Source organism: Moschus berezovskii, chromosome 23 (assembly GCF_049115385.1).
Source record: "Moschus berezovskii isolate FMDL1 chromosome 23, NW_MosBer_1.0, whole genome shotgun sequence".
NCBI classification, from domain to species: domain Eukaryota; kingdom Metazoa; phylum Chordata; class Mammalia; order Artiodactyla; family Moschidae; genus Moschus; species Moschus berezovskii.
Window position 1 is genome coordinate 44,002,825 of NC_142482.1, and position 23,062 is coordinate 44,025,886.

At 41.6% G+C, this 23,062-nt stretch overlaps 1 protein-coding gene across 3 annotated transcripts in view; it reads left to right on the forward strand.

Annotated features, from left to right (window-relative positions):
• The window catches only part of LOC129543526 (cytidine monophosphate-N-acetylneuraminic acid hydroxylase), a 62,593-nt gene extending 47,460 nt beyond the window's left edge, over positions 1 to 15,133 (forward strand). Inside the window, exons 12-16 of one of the 3 annotated variants that reach the window (XM_055406685.2) lie at positions 3,017 to 3,191; positions 5,345 to 5,461; positions 10,272 to 10,387; positions 12,788 to 12,884; positions 13,835 to 15,133. In XM_055406685.2, the coding sequence (XP_055262660.2) occupies positions 3,017 to 3,191; positions 5,345 to 5,461; positions 10,272 to 10,387; positions 12,788 to 12,863 (484 nt within the window). In that variant the 3' untranslated portion in view covers positions 12,864 to 12,884; positions 13,835 to 15,133. Of the gene's footprint in view, positions 1 to 3,016; positions 3,192 to 5,344; positions 5,462 to 9,664; positions 9,814 to 10,271; positions 10,388 to 12,787; positions 12,885 to 13,834 lie in introns of those variants that run through there. The other 2 variants (XR_016036104.1, XM_055406686.2) reach the window with 2 other exon arrangements.
• The last annotated feature ends 7,929 nt before the right edge of the window (positions 15,134 to 23,062 follow it).

Sequence of the window (23,062 nt, forward strand, 5' to 3'; positions counted from 1 at the left end):
CAACCCAGGGAATGCTTTACCACTGTGCCACTAGGAGTGAAGTGAAGTGAAGTCGCTCAGTCGTGTCCGACTCTTTGCGAACCCATAGACTGTAGCCTACCAGGCTTCTCAGTCCATGGGATTTTCCAGACAAGAGTACTAGAGTGGGTTGGCCCCTTACAAATACTTGTTTTGAGCCAAATGAAACTGTTAGTTCTTCACCTTTATTTAGAAATGGACTAAATGTGTTGGAAAACTGGATACACCAAAAGCACACCCCTCTCTTGGCCTTACCTTTGCAAAGTTGACATGAATGGTGCAGCCAGCTGACCTTTTGCTAACCTCCCATACCCAACTGGTTGCCACATCTAGTCAATTCTGCTTCATAAATCTCTCACAAATCCATCACTCTAGTTCTTCCATTGTGACTTTAATTTAGCCTCTCACAATTTTTCACCTAGATTCCTGCAGTGGCCCCTGAGACTCTCCTTCAGCACATCCTGATCCTGTGCTGATTACAATCCACTGGTGGGTTGTAAAATCAATGGCATTGACCACAACCAGCATTTTTTAAAAATGTAATAGAGTAAAATCGAATAGACCTGAGTACGTTGCCCGAGTACATATAACAAGGGATAGTATTATTTCAGGAAACTTTTGTCTCACAGGTGCCCATGGTATGTGGGAGTCCTGTTGTAAAACAGAATTCTTACTGGGATCACACGCAAGGAATTTTAAAGTCCCTACTCTGCCTTGCTGCCAAAGATACTTTTTTTAAATGCAAAACTCTGTCCCCTTCCCTGCTTAAAATTCCTTAGAATCTCCCCAATATCTCAAGGGTAAAAGCAGTTTGTATTCTCTAGATCAGGGGTGAGAGAAGTTTTCAATTATTTCAGGTTTTAGCAGGGCATTCAAGAGTCTGGCATTTGGCATTTGCAGGATTCTCCATCCACTCTCTCCAGTTCCCTAGATGTATCCTATGGTAATAATTCTCAAACTTGAAAGCGCATCAGAATAACTCCAGTCACTTGGATAACTGCAGTTCCTTGGGTTCCACCCTCTAAGATTCTGATTGAGTAGATAGGAGGCAGAGCCCGGGAATCTGCATTTGTATCATCAAGTCACACCAAAACATTCTGGGTAACAAGAGAGTTGATTATTGTTGGATTCTCAATTGTAAGACACAGAGTAAGGGATATAGGGAAACTAAGTGCTTAACTCTGCCTTCTTGTGAGGGGAGGAGGGGACAGGTGAGAACAGTAAATGTGTCCAGGAAAGCAATGTGCCTTAGAAATCAGGAGGAGGTCTCAGAGAGTAATTAAGAGAGCAAGATCAAGATTCTGGCACATGCTGGAGAAGGGAGGTGCAAATAATGTCAGGAGTTTGGTGAATGAAGATACTTTGTTTTTTTTGTTTGTTTTCTAAAAAAATATTTTTATTGAAATATAGTAGATTTACAATTTGTGTTAGTAAATATATTTACTTTGAGTAAGTGAATAGTATGCCATTCATTCAGAAAGGATTTACTGAGCTCCTTCTGTAAACTTGGCGTCATAGTAGGTACAGGCAAACAGCTGTGAAGAGGTCCTTCCCTCATGAAGTCAAATCTACCCTACTATAGGGGCAGTAAGTGAAAGGGGAGGGAAAGGGTGAGACTGGAATACCGTGTCCGGCCAAGGCTGGAAAGAATTTGCAAAGCAGTCCAAGGAACTTGCCTGTGAGTAAGGAGAGCTTGAAAAAGTTATAAAGTGAGGAAGGAACTTTACTGCGTTGTTTTTTCTAAAAAAAAGAAACCCATTTCAGTGTGCAGAAGAGCATTTCCTGGGGGAAGAGGCCACAGTGGGAAGAGCTGGAGTCAGGAAGGCCAGCTGGGAGGCTGAGGCGCTATCCAGCAAGAGATTAATGAGGCTATAAACTGAGGTGAGGCAAGGAATTGAGGAAGCAGATTTGAGATTCATTTAAAAGTTAGAAACTTCAGGATTTGACAAGTAATTTATTACCAAAACCAGTGCATCTCTAGCTTTGGTCAAACAATGGGCTAAAAGTGTTGTTTTGAAAAGTGCCACAGAGTTGCCAAATCTCTACTAGCCAGATGCCCATTTCCTCCTCACAGTCCCGTCATCCCGATCACGTTCTGTTCTATTGCCAGAATTCGAGTTTCCATGTCCCATGCAATGATCCATCCTCACACTGGATGGAGAGCTTTAGGAATGTCAGAGAACTCTCATCCATATTGCTGACTGGGTTTCCAGGTAGAGTTGCCCATCTGTCTGTCAGCTTTGATTAGTACAGAAAGATGACCATATATTAGAGACACAAAATTCTGGGTAAATCTTGAGGACAGGCTAAAGTCATTCCTATGTTCAACAAATGTTTATGGGATCCCTGCTATGGCTGGGCTTCCTTGGTGGTTCAGACAGTAAAGAATCTGTGTGCAAAGCAGGAGGCCAGGGTTCGAGCCCTGGGTCAGGAAGATCCCCTCGAGAAGGGAATGGCAACCCACTCTAGTATTCTCGCCTGGGAAATCCCATGGACAGAGGAGCCTGGCAGGCTACAGTCCATGGAGTAGCAAAGAGATAGACACGACTAACACTTTCTGTGTGCCAATCATGGTTGCTGCTCTCATCAAACATATTCTAGTGGAGGTGGGGGGGCAGGGCAGGTGTGAGCAGGCTTCTACAAAATCAACATGACCATATTATATTCAACATTCCCATAATTTAGTGATTTGAGCTGAAAGGGTCCACATCAATGGCTTCCCAACTTTTTTTTCCAGACAAGGACTTTTATCTTTAAATGTATTGACTTCAAGAGCCGTCACACTAAACAGTTAACAGGAGCTATTCTGGTTAAGGCTGGGGAAGGGCCCTACCCCTCAGCGTCCCCCAAGGCACTTCTGTGGGACCCCTGGGTACCACCTGAATGATCCAAAAGCTGCTCCTCTGATTGACTGTTGAAACTGAAGTGCTAACTTTTGCCTTCCTTCCTTATTTATTACTGTCTTCTTTCCTTCTTCTCTTACCTTTTTGTCTTTAAGCAAAGGCATCATTGAGCCTCCGGAGGGGACGAAAATTTACAAGGATTCCTGGGACTTTGGACCATATTTGAAAATCTTGAATGCTGCTGTAGGAGATGAAATATTTCATCACTCATCCTGGATAAAAGAATACTTCACTTGGGCTGGATTTAAGGATTATAACCTGGTGGTCAGGGTATGCTTATGAAGTACCATTTGTCTTTGCTTTCCTGTATTATGGAAGTATATGAAAACCCCTTCATATTCCAATTTGTTTCTCAATAAGCATTTTTTAAGTCCTACCATTTGCTTCACAGAGAATCAATGGGACAATGCGCTAAAGCAATCCTTTTTTGAAAATGTTTTCATAGGAAGCATTCTGAGGTCCAGCTCAGTTTCTCTTTGGGAGGACTCTTTCTTCCCATCACCATGTGTTACTTGCTTTTGTTTTGTCGATATTTTGCTGTGTTGTGTTTGTATGGCAGAAAAAGCTATTTAAATGTGAAACTGCCGGGTGGACTCCAGCAGAGAGGTGGTGTCCTGTAGCAGCAGGGAAGTGGGTAATTCTTATCTGCAGCCATGGTAAGGAGTGAGGTGCACCAACCGCAGGGTCAGCCTGGAACTTAAATTAGCCCTGACACGTACACACAGAGCTTACAGGCTCAAGTGGTTCATGCTGTAAGCTGGTCACCAGAAAACTGAGGATGTATCCAAAAGCAAAATATGTACCAAAAAAGCAGGGGGTGAAAGAGAAAGAGGAGGTCCGAAATGGGCTGGAAATCCCTGCAGTACTTATCTGTATATTTTATCCCACTTATGAGAAGGCAAAGGCAACCCACTCCAGTACATTTGTCTGGAAAATCCCATGGACGGAGGAGCCTGGTAGGATGTAGTCCATGGGGTCGCTAAGAGTCGGACACGACTGGGCAACTTTCCTTCCTTTCCTTCCTATGTTTAGTGCCTGAATTTGTGCTTGGGGAGCAAAGTTTAGGGAATGCATCAGGAAATGGACGACGTTGTACCCTTGGAAACAAAGACTGGTTACCCTCAGGGTGAGGGCTAGTTTCAGGTTTACCTTTCAATGCCTGAACATTAATACTTGGTAGCAAACAGTACTTAGCATTCTCAAAATCAGTAAGTCCTAAAAACCTACCCAGGGGTCAGTGCCAGGCTGTGACAAAGTTTTTGCTGGTCAGTAATTGCAAGGAGATCCAACCAGTCCATTCTAAAGGAGATCAGTCCTGGGTGTTCATTGGAAGGACTGATGCTAAAGCTGAAACTCCAATACTTTGGCCACCTCATGCAATGAGTTGACTCAATGGAAAAGAGTCTGATGCTGGGAGGGATTGGGGGCGGGAGGAGAAGGGGACGACAGAGAAAGAGATGGCTGGATGGCATCACCAACTCGATGGACATGAGTTTGAGTGAACTCCGGGAGTTGGTGATGGACAGGGAGGCCTGGCATGCTGTGATTCATGGGGTCGCAAAGAGTCGGACATGACTGAGCGACTGGACTGAACTGAATTAAACAAGTATGAGTATGCATATGAGTATGGTTACAAAGATGTCAACTCTCCTTTCTAGGGATGAATTGTCATTATTCCAAGATTGTTGTTGTTCAGTTGCCAAATTGTGTCCAACTCTTTGCGACCCCATAGACTGCAGCATGCCAGGCTTCCAAGATTAGTCCTTTCTATTTTTGAGGCATGAGAGCAGTCTTCCTTTAATGAAATAAAAGGATAGTAGATGTAAGCATTTTTTTAAAGTCCTCACTTAGCAAAATGAAATATTGATGCCTCTATTAGCTCCCAAATATATTTTAGAAAATTGTCTTTGAAACCCGAAGACCTGAGGAACTTTGGTCTAAATGAGATTTTCAGTTGAGTGATTAGTGTGAAAAAGAGAATATTTGGACTTTTCAATGACACTCTTTATGTCTGGCTGCTAGGCGATGGTGAGACACATTCCACGTTTTATTTATCTTTTAGCCTGCAAACTACAGTGGTATTTGATAGCTCATTACTAATTATACTTACTAATTACTAAGCATACTAATTATACATATATCTAAGACAATGATAACTTTCTCTGTAAATCTGAATGAAGTTAGTGATATGAAGCAGTTTTCTAGTGTAGAAGAGTAGGATTAGAATTCAATTCAGGAAAGAGAAGAGAGAGTTAGAGAGTCACATAGAGTGATAGGGGATGTCGGAGAGAAGAGAGAAGCGAGCCTCTTTATATTTACTCCACTTCGTTGCTATCATTTGCTTGCACATTCTAGAATTTTTTGAGGATCTTGACCACCAGATTGATATGCTTCTTCCCTTTACCATGTTGTCATTTACACAGATGATTGAGACAGATGAGGACTTCAGCCCTTTCCCTGGAGGATATGACTATTTGGTTGACTTTCTAGATTTATCCTTTCCAAAAGAAAGACCAAGCCGGGAACATCCATATGAGGAAGTAAGCAGCAATACCATTGGAAATGCTCCTTCCTTCCTTCTTTCCTTCCTTCCTTCTTTCCTTCCTTCCTAAATAAATTTTAAAATTTACTCCAAAAAGTTTTGGAGTACCTTTAGATTTACAGTAAAGTTGCAAGGATAGTACAGAGAATGTTAACATACTACTTTAACATGCCACATCTGTCACAACTAATATGCCAATATTGAAAGAATATTTTTAACTAAACTCCATACTTGCTTCTTTTTGAGTCGTTTGCAAAGACTGGATTTTCTACCTGCTTCCTTCCAAACAGCTGACCCGCCTGTGCAGTTAGCAGACCTGGAACTATTGATCTTTACCTGCCCCTTTACCTTTTCTCCAGCTCCTTTCGCAAACAAACCCTATTGGTGGCTTTCTACAGAAAACTGTCAATGTAAACCAACACATATTTTGTTGGGTTCTAACTTTTAGCAGATCCCTAGCCTGAGTCAGTCATGATATTAAGAGCTAGGGCTTTGGACACAATGTCAAGACTGGTATGGGTTCCCTACCCCTGCTGATTAGGATTACTATGAGGCTTTTCTCCCCTTCCATGGGACGTCTTTGTACTTTATAATTTTTTTATGATAGTCAAATGACATAATATATATGAGCATGGATTGTAATTTTAAATTCTATGTACATGTAAGAATCACTAAATAAATTAGGAGGGTGTATAGTCTGCCCTTAAGCATATTAAACATGTGCCATATAAATGTGTAATGCCTTAATTATAGAGGTTTAAATGTACCTTTATATAATAGACCTGTCCTTAAATTACATTTTAATAATTGGATTTGTATTTTTATGTTTAGTACTTGCTGTTGAAGAGAATCCTATGCTGAGACTTTAGTAAATCCAATAATCTACTGCCTGCTTTGGGGGTTTTAAAAAACTGAGTTTTCACACGTAGGAAAACGCTACATGAAACACCCATTTTAAGCAAAATGAACTTGATATTTTATTGCTTTTTTTTACCAAACACATACATAACACAGCTTCAAAGATATTAAGTCATTTAATATAACAACCATGATATGAATCGATATTACTGTTCTCCCCTACAGATGAGGAAAATGCCATGCCAAGAGGTTCAATAATCTGCCCAAGGTCATTCAGCTTGTAAATCATGCTGAAGGCTTTAACAGCAAGGGGTCTAGCTGCAGAGTCTGTGTATTTAGCCACTGCATTGCTTCTTAAATCTGAATTTACAAAACTTATAAATTAAGGTATCTGTTAACCATAAGGGAGATTTTTCCTTGGGATTTTTAAAATCACAAATTCATTTAAAATATGTCATTGAAAAAAAAAAGACTTGTTTTTACAGCTTTTCACATTGCTTCTGTTGAATAAAGCTAGCAACAGCTCTCTTTAATACAAATGAGCAGACTTACCACACCATGGGGCAAATCGCCATGCCTGCCACATACATGGTGGTCCTATTTTGACTCTCAGTGCTTTTATATCTCAGGATTTTAGTGAGATTTCTGTATGTTGAGGTTTGTTTAAAGAGGTTATCCTTGGAAGAGCTCCATCTCTTGCCACTTGGAGCCTTCTCATATTGCCTTTTTTGGAGGGGAGGCATTCACTGCCTTTCAAACACATAAATATATTTTCTATCACACCAACTCTCCATCTTTCCTATATGTCCAGCTCCTAACGCTCTCAGGAGCTCCAGCTCCGGTCTGGATGAGCTCCTATCTAGGTCTGCTGCCAATCTGTCAACCTGTGACCTCCCTCAGCCTCTTCTAGACCCCACCCATGTCTTCACTTCTTTGCTTTCCTCCTTTGTGGTATTTTCTGCTTAGGTATCTGCTGAAGAAAGTTTGCACAGGAGCTACCCTTTAAGTCCTTTCCTGCCTGATCTTGCACAACAGCTAGCTGAACACATAATGCTGGGTGGCGGTCACTTTCCACGGACACCTGAGTGCATTGCTCCTTTGGCTTCTAGTTACATGCAGTGTTGCTTATCCCAGGCTGACCTTCCTTCCACTGTAGGTGAAATTTAAGAATTAAGGAATTAATCTATATTTACCAAAAAAAAAAAAAAAAAGACCTTTTCAAGCTGACTCAGGGCTCTCTGTATATGGGTAAGACTTATTATCCAGCAGGCTTTACTTGAAGGTAGGGGTTACATGCTTAAATGCTCACAGATGGACCCCAGGCAGATCTTTAACTAGGTGGAGCTGAGTGGGGACTGGGACAAGTGGAAAGCATGGGAAGGGAGGAGCCCCTGCTGAGCTCCAGCTGATCCTATGAATTTTCCAGAAAACTTGGATATCTGGATTTTCATGTGCAATATCTAGATTTATAAATGTGGAAGGCTAATTCAGTTTTTTAAAAGGGAGTATGCTATGAACTCTAACTTAGATTGTATGTGGACAAGGGAGCACTCAAATGAGTTTATGAAGGTGAGGAGCCAGCTATTAGGCTGAGGGGCTCCTAAATACCAAAATGTGGAGGTCCTTGTGTTTGTGATGAGGCATCACAAATTCACTCCCTGCCTTCATTCTTCCTGTAAAGCTGATTCCATTTAGTCAGAGAACTGTCTGAAGGTATTTGGCCCTGGAACCATGTGTAAGCACAGGGAAGTGGATGTTCACTGTTTCGTGTACATAATTTTGTGCTCTGTGCCCCTGCTGTATCCATAGTACCTACCTCTTCTCTTTCCAAATCTGAATGTCCTTTCTCATACCCTCCTGGATTCTGCAGCCTCTGCCCTGTTCTTTAATGCCACTCACCTACCTGCTTTCCACGATCGCATTCATAAGTTGAAATCTCCTTTTGCCAGCGACTCACTTCACTTCTTCATCGTGGCATCTCATACCTGTGAAGTTGCTTTGTTAGCAACTTCAGTTGCATCCAGAAATGGGTGGAAGGCAGGTTATGCATGAGATCTGTCCATCATTTTGAACTAGAAGTCCTTTCTCAGCTCCAGTGACACTAGGCCTCCTAACTTCTCTTCTTCTGTATTCTTTTGGGGTCTCTTTCTCCAGCCACCACTTACATCTCCTGTTTTCCATCAGGGTTCTGTGCTCAACCCACTCATCTTCTCAAGCCTGTATCTGGGTGAACACATTTGCTAGCACCACTTCTCTGCTGCTGCTGCTAAGTCACTTCAGTCGTGTCCGACTCTGTGCGACCCCATAGACGGCAGCCCACCAGGCTCCCCCGTCCCTGGGATTCTCCAGGCAAGAACACTGGAGTGGGTTGCCATTTCCTTCTCCAATGTGTGAAAGTGAAAAGTGAAAGTGAAGTTGCTCAGTCGTGTCCACCTCTTAGTGACCCCACGGACTGCAGCCTACCAGGCTCCTCCATCCATGGTATTTTCTAGGCAAGAGTACTGGAGTGGCTTGCCATTGCCTTCTCTGCCACTTCTCTGCTAATGGCTCCAAAAGTCCGTATGTCATGCCCAGACTTTGCCCAGCTCCCACCAACACTGTCCAGCTTTGGATTCAGTAGAGTTAATTACCTACTGGATAATATCACCTGGATTTCCAAATCCTTATACCTCATTGTTCAAAATTCAACACGTCATCGTTCTCTTAAAACTGTTCTTTCTCATTTTCTGTCTGATCATTGGCAATATTAGTACCTCCTCTCCCTCTCCCCAACCCGCCAGTGACTCCAGCTGGAAGCAGGGCTTTTCACCTTTTTCCTTTTCCCTCATCCTCAGATCTAATCAAACCACCAAGACCTTTCCATTTTATAGTCCAAACATTTCTCAAAGCCTGCCTGATTCTTCCACGTGCTCGTCTCTAATTTGAAAGATCACAAAAGACCTTCTCTCCTCCACTGCGAGGAATTCGATCTTGATATTGCACCTTAGCTGGGTAGTCCTCAACTTGACAAGCTGCACAGTCATGTTTCTGAGTCTCTGTTGGCAAAATAAGAGATCCTTTGACCTGTGTTCACCTTCTCAGTTCACAGTGATGTCATTGTTTTGTCGAAATGGTGTGGGAAAGAGAAATAAATCCAAACGCCAATCTTATGATCATTCTGTCATTTATGATAAAGTTGCCTCTAATGGCATTAGCATATTTATCAGGAGAAAAAATATGATGCCAGATACTGAAAAAGGATGCCAGTGAAATGTTAAAACCACGTCCAACCTTAGTAACTTCTCTTTACACTACTTCATGCTTTATTTTTATTTCATAAATATCTCTTTTTTTCTCACAACAGTAACACAGGAGACCGAGGCTTAGCAAGGTTAAGGTCACATGATTAGTAAGTGCTGAGCTGAGACTCAAAACCATCTCTGCTTGTCTCCTAACCCTGGGCATCTTTGACTAGTCAACAGATCCTGTGTCAGGAGTTGGGATTCTTGAAAGGTAAGGGCCTTGGCCACTGAATTAAGGTACTCTTGCTCAGTGGCAGGCCTTGTTTTACACATTTTATGTACATTGACTCAGTGAATCTTCACCATGGTCCCTTGAGGGACGGTCTAGTATCTCCATTTTATAGATGAGGAAACTGAGGCACGGAATGGTGGCCAGGATCACACAGCTAGACCATGGATTTGAGCCCAGCAGTCTGATTCTGCCTGTGCTCTCTGTCACTCTGCTCCCCCAGCTCCGGATGCACTTCCTGTTTTCCTTCCCTCAATTTCTGCTGCACTCAGATGTCCTCTCCCCACCTCCGCCTGTGATGTCTGCTTCAGTAGGCTTTTCTCCTTGACTTCTCAGACCCCTGCCTTATAGACAGCTGCCTCTTTCAGGGACACAAGGGGTTGATACCGATGCTCTGTGCTGGCTGGGGCACCCCTGCTATTTGTTCCCTATTGTTTCAGATTCGGAGCCGGGTTGACGTCATCAGACACGTGGTGAAGAATGGTCTGCTCTGGGATGACCTATATATAGGATTCCAAACCCGGCTTCAGCGGGATCCTGACATATACCATCATTTGTAAGTCTGCAAATGCCTGCTGTGTGCTAGGCCACTGCAGAGGATGCTGTGGGTGTATAAGCAGAGTCAGTGGCTGTCTCTACCCCCAGATTTTGATGGATGTGAGCCAGTCCACCATCAGAGCTTTATTTCTTTGTTAATCTGTTGAAAAGCAAATCTGGTTAGGAAAATAACATTTTAAAGAGTCATTGTTTCTACATTCATGCGAATATGTTTCAGTCTCTTTTGAAAGTGGTTCATGGTACAGGAAAACGAAAGAGAGAAAGGGTGTGCCTGGCCGAGACAGGAACAAGGAGGGGCTGTTTATGTTCAAACACTTGATCATTGAAGACAATCATTTCCCATGTCACAGTTTTTGTCAGCACCCAGCTCTGAGCGTGACTTTGGTGAGCTAGTTGGTTAAGGGGAATGGCCCTCTGAATCTCTACCTGCTTACACTTTAAACCGTGCAAGTTTCTCATTGCAAAACTGTATATGTCTTCGAGACTATCATTGGACTAGCTGAGTTAAGGGTCAGGAAGGCCCACTTGCTATCTTCATATTTACAAAATAAACAGCAAGAGGGAGAATACTTTCTTATCATTACCACTGACCTTCTGAAAAGTTCAGGAATTTAATTTTAAACAAGCAAAGCCTACTATCTAGTTTCTGCCTTGAGCACAGGCATGTCTTGAATTTTCTTTATTTCTTTTTGAATGTTTTGAAATGATTTTTAAAATATTTAAAGAATGTAGAAGTATATAAAATAAAAAGAAATAAACCTACCCCACCCACACCTCCCAGAAAACTGTATCTGTTTTCTGCTATTCCCTCCACCCACTCTCCCGGGTAACACTTGATCAAACTACAACATGTATCATCCCAGGCCTATTTCTGAGTGTATCAGCACTTCAGTAACTTCATTTGTTCTCAATAAAATGGCCCGTATAGTTGGGGAGGGGAAGTTATTGTTGCTGTTGTTTTTTAATGTCATCCTAGTACATATATAATTTGCATTGTTACTCATTAATTTATCTTTGGGGTCCCTAGTGTTGGAACACATAGATCAACCTCAAACATTTTACCTGCTAAAAAACATTCCAAGTTTTGCTCATTTTCAGCAGCACTTATACTTCTTGTTCTGGAAAAAAATGTAGCAACTTTGGGGGAGATTTGAAGGTTACTTTCCTTTAAAAAAATAATGCCATCTTGGGTTGGGAAGATCCCCTAGAGAAGGGAAAGGCTACCCACTCCAGTATTCTGGCCTGGAGAATTCCATGGACTATACAGTCCATGGGGTTGCAAAGAGTCGAACACGACTGAGAGTGTTTCACTTTCACTTGGAAGCTTCTGAGATACTAATGCTGAAGACTATTTTGTTATTCTGTTTTGATAACACAGGTCATAAATATAAGAGAAGTGTAAATGTAAGAGAATTCCGTAATAAATCTTGGAAAGCAGTCACAGCCCAATTTATCTTTGTTGTTCTCAAAATGGGATTTATGAGTTTATTGAATATTTTTCTGGTCATAGAACCCATACATATCTACTGCATAAAATTAAAAAAATGTTTTTTAAATTAAAAAAAAAAACAACGCTCCAAAACAAAAAAACAGTTAAAACAACAAATGACCCCACCATCCAGAGACGCAATTTGTATTTTGGTATCTAGTTCCTTTTGGAAAAGGAAATGGCAAACCACTCCAGTACTCTTGCCTGGAGAATTCCATGGACAGAGGAGCCTGGCGGGCTATGGTCCATGGGGTCACAGTCAGACACGATTGAACGACTAACATACACACATCTAGTTAATCTTTCATCACAGGCCCTTTTCTTTTTAATAAAAATGGGACAGTACTATATACACTTTTGTACCTATGTGTTTACTGAGCAATCTTTGATGCACCCTGTAAGTTTCTAACTTTTCACTATTTGAAATGACGTTTTGGCAAATAAACTTATTGATATGTCGTGCATACTTTCATAGTGGTTTCTTAGGATAAATTCCTAGGAGTGGAGCTGCTAGTATCCAACACACACACAGCGTGTAGACTTTTGATGCATCTGCCAGATTGTTCTGAGGAAGCCAGCTCACCTTCCCAGAAATATTGTACCAGCCCGCTTAGCTGCACCCTCACCAATACTGGGTCCTAATGCTTTTGTTAGAATACAAATCTATATTTTACATATTAAAATTCCTTAAAGCAAGGCCTATCACAGACAAATAAAAATAAGACACAGTTGTCACGTTTTAAGAGACTGCATTCAACGTACTAGAAATGTGAAACTACATGAATATCTTAAACAGTACAAGAAATGCTGTCTCAGGGAGAGCAGAGTACCAGGTACCAGACAGATCTTGGCAAAACAACGGGCATGGACATTTCCAAAACATATTTTTCTGCTTTATCTCTTTTACAGGTTTTGGAACCATTTTCAAATAAAACTTCCCCTAACACCGCCCGACTGGAAGTCCTTCCTGATGTACTGTGGGTAGAGAGGACCTGAGATCTCCCAGGTAAAGCAGCTTGTGGATCTGGAGACACATCCCATCACATCTGATTTTGGCATTTGAAGGTTGGGGAATATTTTTAATAAGCTGAAATGGAGGGAGAGATGATAGAATAATCCAGACTGAAGGATTGAGTGAAGTTAAAAGGTAGGAAAATACAAGATGAATCAGAGCGATGGCAGGTCCTCCTGGTGTGGCAGAGAAGGAAGGGAAAGCAGGAATGAGGCATGAGTGGCCCTGGGAGACCAGTCAGGAGGGTCAATGGGGATGCTGAGGAGGTTCTGTAGTTGTGAAAAAGTGGGAGGCATTAAAGATAAGGAGGCAGCTGAATGAGGGATTGCCAAGTCCAAGGTCTTGCTGATGGAGCAGATCTGAATAAAGATAGGTGAAAGGACATCTGTATAATGAAAGGGAGCAGAGATGAAGATCTCAGCTGTTGGGAGGTCAATGCGTGCATTTCCAAGTTGCCTTATCAAGAAAGCAGGTTGTATGGTGGTTAACACTTCAGACTTGGAAACTGACCTCTTAAGTTAAAATCTTGGTTCTGTCACCTACTTTGTGACCTTTGGGGAATCTGTGTCTCAGATTTTCATCTATGAAGTGAATATAATAATAGTACCTACCTCATGGGGTTATGTCATATTCTTCAGGCCCTTCTAGAAGAGTGAGTGACACATGGTAAGTGTACAATAAACATTGACCATAATAAACTTATGAAAGAAACAGGAAAATCATGGGACCTATAACCACTCATAGGGTGAAGCTATAAAAAGTTGGGAGGAGAGTCATTTCAGTTTACAGCCCAGCTTTACAGTCTCACTTACCTTAAAGCACCATAGACTATATAACCTGAACTAAAGACTAATAATAAAAATTCACCTCAGTGCAATAAAAAATGAAAAAATATTGAAAAGAGTTTCATACTGCTATTCATTAGTAATATCTTTAATTTACAGGGATACTAAGCTACATGCAAAATTCAAGTATTCATTGATGCTGCATCTTGAACATGAAGCTTATACCAAAGAGACTATGCCTTACTGACATCAGCAGTGGAAAATCAAATGTTGTGTTTGTGAAATGGTCACATATCTTATGTTTTTGGATCACTACATAGGCAGATTATTAATATTTTCATTATTCTGTCCGTAATTTTCTGTAAAAGAACCCATGAATGCAATAGGAACAAATTCTCTATGGAAAACAAGACAACAGGAGATGTTAATCCAAGCACAGAAGAAGTAGAACAGGAGGAGAAAAGTTTTCCTAGAAGACAAGGAAAAGAAAAGGGTGGGGGAGCAGACGTTGGGCTAGAAGAAGAGAAGAAAGGAGAGAAATTGAAAAATGAGGGGCTGTAACAAGAAAATAAGAAAGAGAAAAGGCTAAAATGGAAACTAAAAAGATTGTAAACGTAGACATTTTGTTCCTTAATAGACTGATTCCCCAGATAGAGTCCATGAATATAACTGAGTAAGAAGCGTTCATGAGCTGTTTTCAGTTTTTGAAAAAGTTTCCTTGAAATCATATATTTACCAAAACAAGGCTGCAGAGGCTACCCAAGATGTAATATTTCATTGGGACTGAAATAATTTTGATTCACTGATAAAATTTATGACTTAATGTAGATTATAGATTCTAACAAATAGTGGTATCTTTGAATGAAAAATATGAACACTAGCTAATGATAAAGTGAGTCCTATAGACAAAAATCTTTCAAGGTCAATAGAATAATCAACATTAATAATCAAGACCTGTATCTTGAAAAAATTAAGAAGTCCTCTTCTGAACACTTGAAAACACTGTTGCAAAGGTTAAAAACCACAACTAATTTATCTGTTTCTGTTAACGTCTGTAGTTTTTGATGATTTTCCTGTGATTATCACACTGTCTCTAGGAATATGTGATTATTGACTATGTTTCTATTTTACATATTGATGTTTCCAGTACACACAAACCTCTCATTGATCTGACCATCAAAACTGATTTCCTAATTGTGTATACTACCTCTTTAATTCTGAAGATTAAGATTGAAGATTCTCCTTAAATCTCATTAATTATCTACTTCTTACAAAGATAATAATATGATATTTGATGTCTCTGATTCACTTCATACATTCTACCTATGTTTTGTGATTTATGCTATATATTAAATTATTCAATTATTATTGAAAAATAAGTGTAATGTGTATCAGTATATGAACATATGATAAAATATGTATGATGAGCAAATAAAAGACTATTTTAAAATATGGATGTTTTCTTACCACTGAACCTATCTTTATTTTTGTGGTGTCTTCCTAGTTATCATCTTCTGATACCCTGACTCCAGCAATTCTTTGATATTACCAAGACCTTTAGTCCATTGACCCTGCGTGTCCTCAGTGTTCTTCTTAGTCATCTTCAATTCTTTTCTACCTGTGTCCACATCACCCCCTTCTGTCATTTTTCTACACTACCTGCCCTCTTTCCCTCTCTCAAAACTCAGATCTCATTTCCATGACTTCCAAACTATGAAATCATTCTTTATACTTTGCCCTAACATCCACTGTATCAGCAGATCCCATCACCTTTACTTTCAAAATAATACCCGGAGTATAACCCCTTTCCACCATCTCCACTGCTATCAACATCAGGAGAAAACAGAAACCCACAGAGGTAATCTTGGCCTTAGGGGCTGGTTTTCTTTATGCTATGGAGAGGGCAGGAGGAGAAGGGGACGACAGAGGATGAGATGGTTGGATGGCATCACCAACTCAATGGACATGGGTTTGGGTGGACTCCAGGAGTTGGTGATGGACAGGGAGGCCTGGTGTGCTGTGATTCATGGGGTCGCAAAGAATTGGACACGACTGAGTGACTGAACTGAACTGAATGGATACGCATCTGTTCCTGCCAAGAAAGGCTAACAAGCCGAATGCCTTGAAACAAGCTCAGAGCCATTCAAGGGGATGCTGGGAAAGCCATCTTTAAGGAGGTGACTTACAGACTGCACAATCCTAAAGCCACTTTAGAGGGTACTAGGGTAACAGCTTGGAGAAGGCAATGGCAACCCACTCCAGCACTCTTGCCTGGAAAATCCCATGGATGGAGAAGCCTGGTAGGCTGCAGTCCATGGGGTCGCTAGGAGTCGGACATGACCGAGTGACTTCACTTTGAATTTTCACTTTCATGCGTTGGGGAAGGAAATGGCAACCCATTCCAGTATTCTTGCCTGGAGAATCCCAGGGACGGGGGAGCCTGGTGGGCTGCCGTCTACGGGGTCGCACAGAGTCGGACACGACTGAAGCGACTTAGCAGCAGCAGCAGCAGCAGGGGAACAGCTAGCAGCTGGGAGCTGTTGCTCATCTCATATTTCAGGAGCCCAACTGAAGAAACAGAACAGAAACCACTTCCTTCTCTAGTGCTCCTCTAGTGCCCTCTACAGACAAAGCTTAACTTCATACTAGCTGTTGTTTCGTTGCTAAGTTGTGTCCAGACTTTTGTGACCCAATGGACTGTAGCCTGCCAGGTTCCTCTGTCCATAGGAATTTCCAGGCAAGAATATTGGAGCGGGTTGCCATTTCCTTCTTGAGAGTATCTTCCCGACCCAGGGATAAAGTGAAGTTGCTCAGTCGTGTCCGACTCTTAGCGACCCCATGGACTGTAGCCTACCAGGCTCCTCCATCCATGGGATTTTCCAGGCAAGAGTACTGGAGTGGGGTGCCATCACCTTCTCTGGATGAGTGATAAGGGTTTCCTAAATGGGTGGGAGGGGGACTTGTTATCTTGGAGTTACTGTCCAATTTATTCTTGGTTTGGCCTGTAATTTCCAAATTTTCTACCCAGGGATAGAACCCACATATCCTGCACTGGTAGGTGGATTCTTTACCATTGAGCTACCAGGGAAACCTAGCAAAGGAGAAATCATTCTTTTTTGTATAGCTGGCAATAAACAGTGGACTTGAAGTTGAGAGTCAATAAGTTGATAACTGACATGCACTTGAAGACATTTTGTAATCTCTGGGGTAATCAGGGCAATCATTTAAGAAACTATAAAAGAATGCATACCCACAAAGGTTGTAAAGGAAAAATGAAATCATTTAAAAAATCACCTGTGAAAGAAATCAATTAAAGGAAAAGTAACATAAATGGGGCAATCAAAAGCAAAAATCAAGATAGTAGATTATATCAATAATTGCATTAAATGTAAATGAATTAAATGCTGTCATTAAAAGACAGATTGACAGACTGGATTCGAAAAAACACTCTGCTAACAAGACATATACTTAAAAGATAAGTATACTAAAAGCTTGAAAGAAAAAAACAGAGGAAATACATACCATGAAAATTCTCATAAAAAAGATGGCGTAGGAAGATCCCCTGGAGAAGGAAACGGTAACCTACTCCAGTATTCTTGCCTGGAGAATCCCATGGACGGAGAAGCCTGATAGGCTACAGTCCACGGGGTCGCATAGAGTCGCACACGACTGAGCAACGGAACAGAACGGAGGTTTCTTAACATCAGACAAGAATGAATACCTCATAATGTTACAAGTTTTAGTGAATTAGGAAGCTATAAAAATTTGTATATGCACATAATAAAAACCTCAAAATGTATAAAAGAATGACATAACTAAAAGAAGAAATACATAAATTCAACTCAAAGATAATTGAAAGCACCCTTCTCAGTAAGTAAACGATAAGCCAAAAAAACACAGTCAAGCTTATTCTTATACATCTTCTCTTCAGAATTTTAAGATCAGTTTATCATGCTCCAACTTGATTTTGAAAAAATTTACTATCGACAACTTAATTTCAACATCTGTTAAGGATGTGGGACATTCTAGTGAGGGAATGTTGAGACCTGGCCTGATGCAGGCGGACGTGCAGAAGAAAGGATACATATAGACGTGGCAGAGACATCCTGTCCTGAAGACATCACAGTTTAAACACATACAGATTTTGAAGGACCAGTAAGTAACTATAATTATTTTCCTTGATGAGCCAGCTGCTCGAGGCTGGATACCCACCTGGCCTCCTTGTTTACTGCCAGGTAATAAGTAACTTGCCAAAGAAAGGATGTGTGTTAAGACACGAAAAAAACCTGTTAATTGATGTCCCTTCTTTACAAGTAAATTGTAGGCTAATAATTGTACTTCTTTGAGTTATTTGACAGATCATTATAGCTTTAAGAAACTGCTGTGATTTCAACTGGATCTGGTAATTATTTTATTTTAAAATGATTTCACTTCTATAAATAGCCATTGAAAATGTCTTCCTACTGTAATATAAATTCCAACAAAAAGTGAATAAGATCTAAAGAAAACAGTAAGATTTTGTCAAGGGATATAAAACAAAACTAGAACAAATGGGGAAGTATATTATTTTCCAGGTGGAAATATTTTATGTTGTACAAATCTCTAAATTCAGTTAAATCCCAATAAAAATCTAAAATTCATAAAGAACCCAAACAAATAAATTATTAAAATGTAAACAATGAAATAGAAATACTTGCAAGAAATATAAATAGGAAATTTTCTAAGGATATACAAGTGGCCAATGAATGAATTAGAAGAAGCTTAAATTCATTAATAAGGTATACCAGGATAAGTTTACAAAAAGGCTTATTTGAAAAATTATTTAACATTTTAAAAATGAGAAGAAACAAGTATCAATTGTGACATAATCAAATGTATCAGAGTAAGTCATACTAATAGTGGTTAAAAACAATGAGGTAAAGATATATTATTGATTCAGAAAGACTTATGATAGAGATTTTAAAAAGAATCAACTTGCAAAGAATACAATATTATGAGTTTTGTGTTAAAATAGCACTACAGGGAATTCCCTTGTTGTCCAGGGGTTAGAACTCTGTGCTTCACTGCAGGAGGTACGGGTTTGATCCCTGGTCGGGGATCAAAGATCCCACAAGTCACGTGGCAAAAAAAAAAATTTCTTAAAAGAAACCACTACATATAGTAATGTGTACCTGAATGTGTGTGTGTGTATGTGTGTGTGTGTGACTCTAATGAAGATTTGGAGAGCTTTACATCAGTCTATTAACAGGGAGCAGACAAGCTAGGAGAAGGCAGGTAACAGGATCCTTCATTTCTTGATTAATATACTTTTGTGTAGTTTAAATGTATTAACAAGAAAGCATTCCTGTATTTATCATGTAATTAGAAAAACGAACATTAGTATACATAGTATTGTAGACTCTAAATATACCCTCTAACTCAGTTCTACTATTTTAAATATTTTTTCCAGCTTTATTCAATATTTCTATTTTATTGGGTATACATTTTTCACTTTGCTATGTGTTAAAGTAATTTTAATGTCTGCAATATTCCATATTCTGAATGAACAAGAACTAACTCTTCTCTTGCTGAACATTATCTAATCTTATGAAGACTCTCATCCATTTTACTTTTTTCACATTTTTGGATTCTTTTCTTGGGATAGAATTCTTGAAGTTGGATTGCTGACTTGAAGGATATGAACAGTTTGGCTTTTGATAGCACCTCATCATTCTGCCAGCTAAGGAACAGACCCCTACAACATATGGACAATCTCTCACGCTATGCTTGCACTAATTCGTTCCCCACGGAGCTCTCTAACGTTAATTCTGCACACATTACCCACTTTCTTGCTTGCAAGTGTTATTACACTGTTTCTCTTTTTAACATCCCTTCATTTTTTCTGAAAAACAGCAACAACAAAGAACACGTAATACACATATGTATTCTAAAGCATTAACCTAATTGTAAGAAAGACGATAAAACTCTGCCTACCTCTTACCCCCGTATATGATTATTTTGAAAATCAGCTGCCAAAGCAATTAATTTATCCAGTATCATAGACCATATAGATTTTAAGAATATGTATTTCCTCCCGAGAACTCAATAAATCTATATTAATCCGAAGGCAGAAAAATGTGCCTTGATTGGTTCCAGTTTTCCTGGCTGGGTCCTCATCCTGCGTTGGTCCTCTTGATATAGGGGAGTCGAGGTTAGCTTTGGGAACTGCAATGAGCCGCGGTCACCGATAGGTGGCGGAGGAGGAGCGCGTCCCAACCCCGCGGCGCGCGGGACCGCTCTCTCCGGCCGGTTTCTGGACGCGGCCCGAGGCCTGCGCGTCGCGGGCTCCGAGGTGGCTTCAGAGGACCTCAAGCTGTCCCTCTTGCCAGAATCCTCTTCCTCTGGTGTTTGTGGGAAGAGAGGGGTTCAGCCGTCCCTCGGCAGCTCGCCCGCGTCGTCCCCGGCTCCTCCGCGGGGCACCGGGCACCTGTCGCCCGGCCTCCGCGCCAGCGGCCGGCGGCCTGCAGGTGCGACCCCAGCGCTGGCTGAAGCCGGGGAGCCGCGGAGCCGGAGGCCACGCTGCGCGCGAAACAAAGGCGCCGCCCTGCGTCGTGGGAAAACACCCGAGGCATCAGATCCTTACAGGAAGGGCCCTGGGCGGTGGGGGGGACACAATTCCAGGCTTCTGATTAGGGGGGAGCCGGGTTACACCCCCTGCTTCTCCGAGCATCCTTCACCTACCAGTGAGGGGACCCTTTTCCACCCGCAGAAACTGACCGAGCACCACGCCTCCTGTTCCCGGGTAGTGCGTTTCCTCGGGGCTGAAATATTCAGTTATTCCTCAAGGGCATCGAGGTGCAGTCGGCCCCGCCTTCACCTCTGCGGGACCTGCAGACCTGCTGGCTGAGCCGATGGGCCGCCCCGCGCCGAGTCCAGGGCAGGGTGGGCTCTCTTAGCCGGTCCTCTGAGACCATGGTCTCCAACCCCCGGGCCATGGACCCACACAGGTCCCTGTCCTGTCAGGAAGGGGGCTGCACAGCAGAAAGTGAGCGGTGGGCCAGGGAGGGAAGCTTCATCTGTATTTACAGCCGCCCCCCATTGCCTCCAGGTGGGACCCTATAGTTGCAGGAAAACAAACTCAGGGCGCCCACTTATTCTGCATTATGGTGAGTTGTGTAATTATGTCATCATATATCACAATATAACAATAATAGAAATAATGTGCACGATAAATGTTATGAGCTTAAATCATCCCTGGAACCATCAACCCCACCCCCACCCCGCCCCAGCCCTAGTCTGTGGAAAAATCATTTTCTATGAAACCAGTCCCTGGTGCCAAAAGGTTGGGGACTGCTGCTCTTAGAGATAGATTCTCCTTTGGGTAAACGTGTAGATAACAGTTGAATCAAACCCAACGTTTATTAAGGGTTGTTGTTTAGTTGCTCAGTCTTGTCTGACTCTTTGCCACCCCTTGGGCTTTAGCCCGCCAGGCTCCTCTGTTCATGGGATTTCCCAGGCAAGAATGCTGAAGTGGGTTACCCTTTCCTTCCCCCCAGGGATCTTCCCAACCCAGAGATCAAACCTGAGTTTCCTGCCTTGCAGGTGGATTCTTTACCACTGAGTTGCCAGGGAAGCCCTGTTCATCACGGGACAAATGTTTATTTTTGGAAAAAGCGGTCTCCAGTTTTAAGAAGGAAGGCATAGTGTCCTAACTTGCCAACAGCAGAGTTCAAACTTTGCTTTATTGGTTAATACCGTGTTTCTTCTTGTCCTTTGACATCATCACCCGCCCATTCCTGTCCAGCCCTTCTTTTCAAACTGCATCTTTGGGCCAAGCAGGCACAAGAAAGAACTTTGAGTCTGAGCCATTTCCTCCTTAATGGGCACACCCAAGAGTAGATTCAACTTTGCAATCTCATCTTGTAAGGATCAGATTTTTAGTGTCCTCCTCAGCCTCAGTCTTTGGGAGGATGTTTTAATCTTCCATTTACAAAATTAAACACCAAGATGGGAGGATTGTACTGCTCTGTGTCATCACAACTATCACACAACTGAAACACTGTCCTGCTGAAAGGGCCTCATGTGTTACTGATAATCTGATGAAGAATGACGGATCTGCCCAACAATCCACCTACAAGAAGAAGGAAGGAAACCTTTCCTTTCAGAGGCGTGGACCTAAACAAGCTGGACCTGTGAAGCCCTTGTATCCGTTAAAACGTCATTTACAGGGAAGTCCCTGGAGGTCCAGTGGTTAGGACTCTGTGCTTCCACTGCAGGGGACACGGGTTTGATCCCTGCTCAGGGAGCTAAGAGCCCTGTGTGGGGGTTTAAAAAAAAAAGAACCAAATCAGCATTTCCGGAGCTAATCATTTGAGTAGCTATAATTGACTGAGGCGAATGGAAACTATGCAGAAGTTAAAAACTTTCATTTATCATTTTTGCTTGAAAAAAATTCTAGGACCAGGGTTAATTTACATTCACAAAAAATAGGTCAAGCAAAATTCTTATAAAGCCAGGAAATGAAGCAATGGTTCCAGATCCTCAGGCTAATATTTCCCTGGGAAAAAAATTAAAATATCAATGGCTTCATGGGCCAGGAACAAACATTCTATTGCCCTCTGGGTGCATATGTTCATGCTCAGTCGCATCTGACTCTTTGCAACACTATGGACTGTAGCCTGCCAGGCTCCTCTGTCCATGGGGATTCTCCAGGCAGGAATTCTGGAGGGGGTTGCTACCCTCTGGGTAGACAAATATTATTAAGTACAAAATGCAACTAGACATTTGGGACACAGTGACCATAGCATTTATTGTAGCACTGTGTCCCAGCTACCCTGACCCTACCAGCTTCAGTGCCCAGGAACTCAGGTGCAACTCTGTGGAACTTGCAGTGAATGCTGAAAATGACACACGTCCAGTAATAATTATCGTTAATATTAGGGTATTACTGTATACTTTTTATAAAGTATTTATGAAGCCAGAGAGCTTATTATTCAACATCATCACCTAGGAAACATGGCACTTGGATTCCTGCCCCAAAAGAGGACCATTTGGAGCTTGAATCCCATCTGGAATTTACTTTTCTCATCAAGAGGACGAAATACCACAACTCATTCTCATCTCCCATCACTGACTAGGAGAGAAAAGAGGCAAATGGGAGACAGAGTGCTCTGATTAAGAAGTGCTGCAAAATTGGGCAAATAAAGGAAAAAATCCTTCCCAGATAAAATTCAGCCTAAGCTGATTAGAGACAGCAAGAACTCTTTAGGACTATAATTGCAAAATACTCTGACCTTACAATGCAATGCTAAAACAAAGAATTTTCTTTGACGTGTGACTAGATAGTTTTAACAATTACCTGAATCTAGCCCCCAGTAGAATAACTTCAGATACAGGAGGTAGGAACTG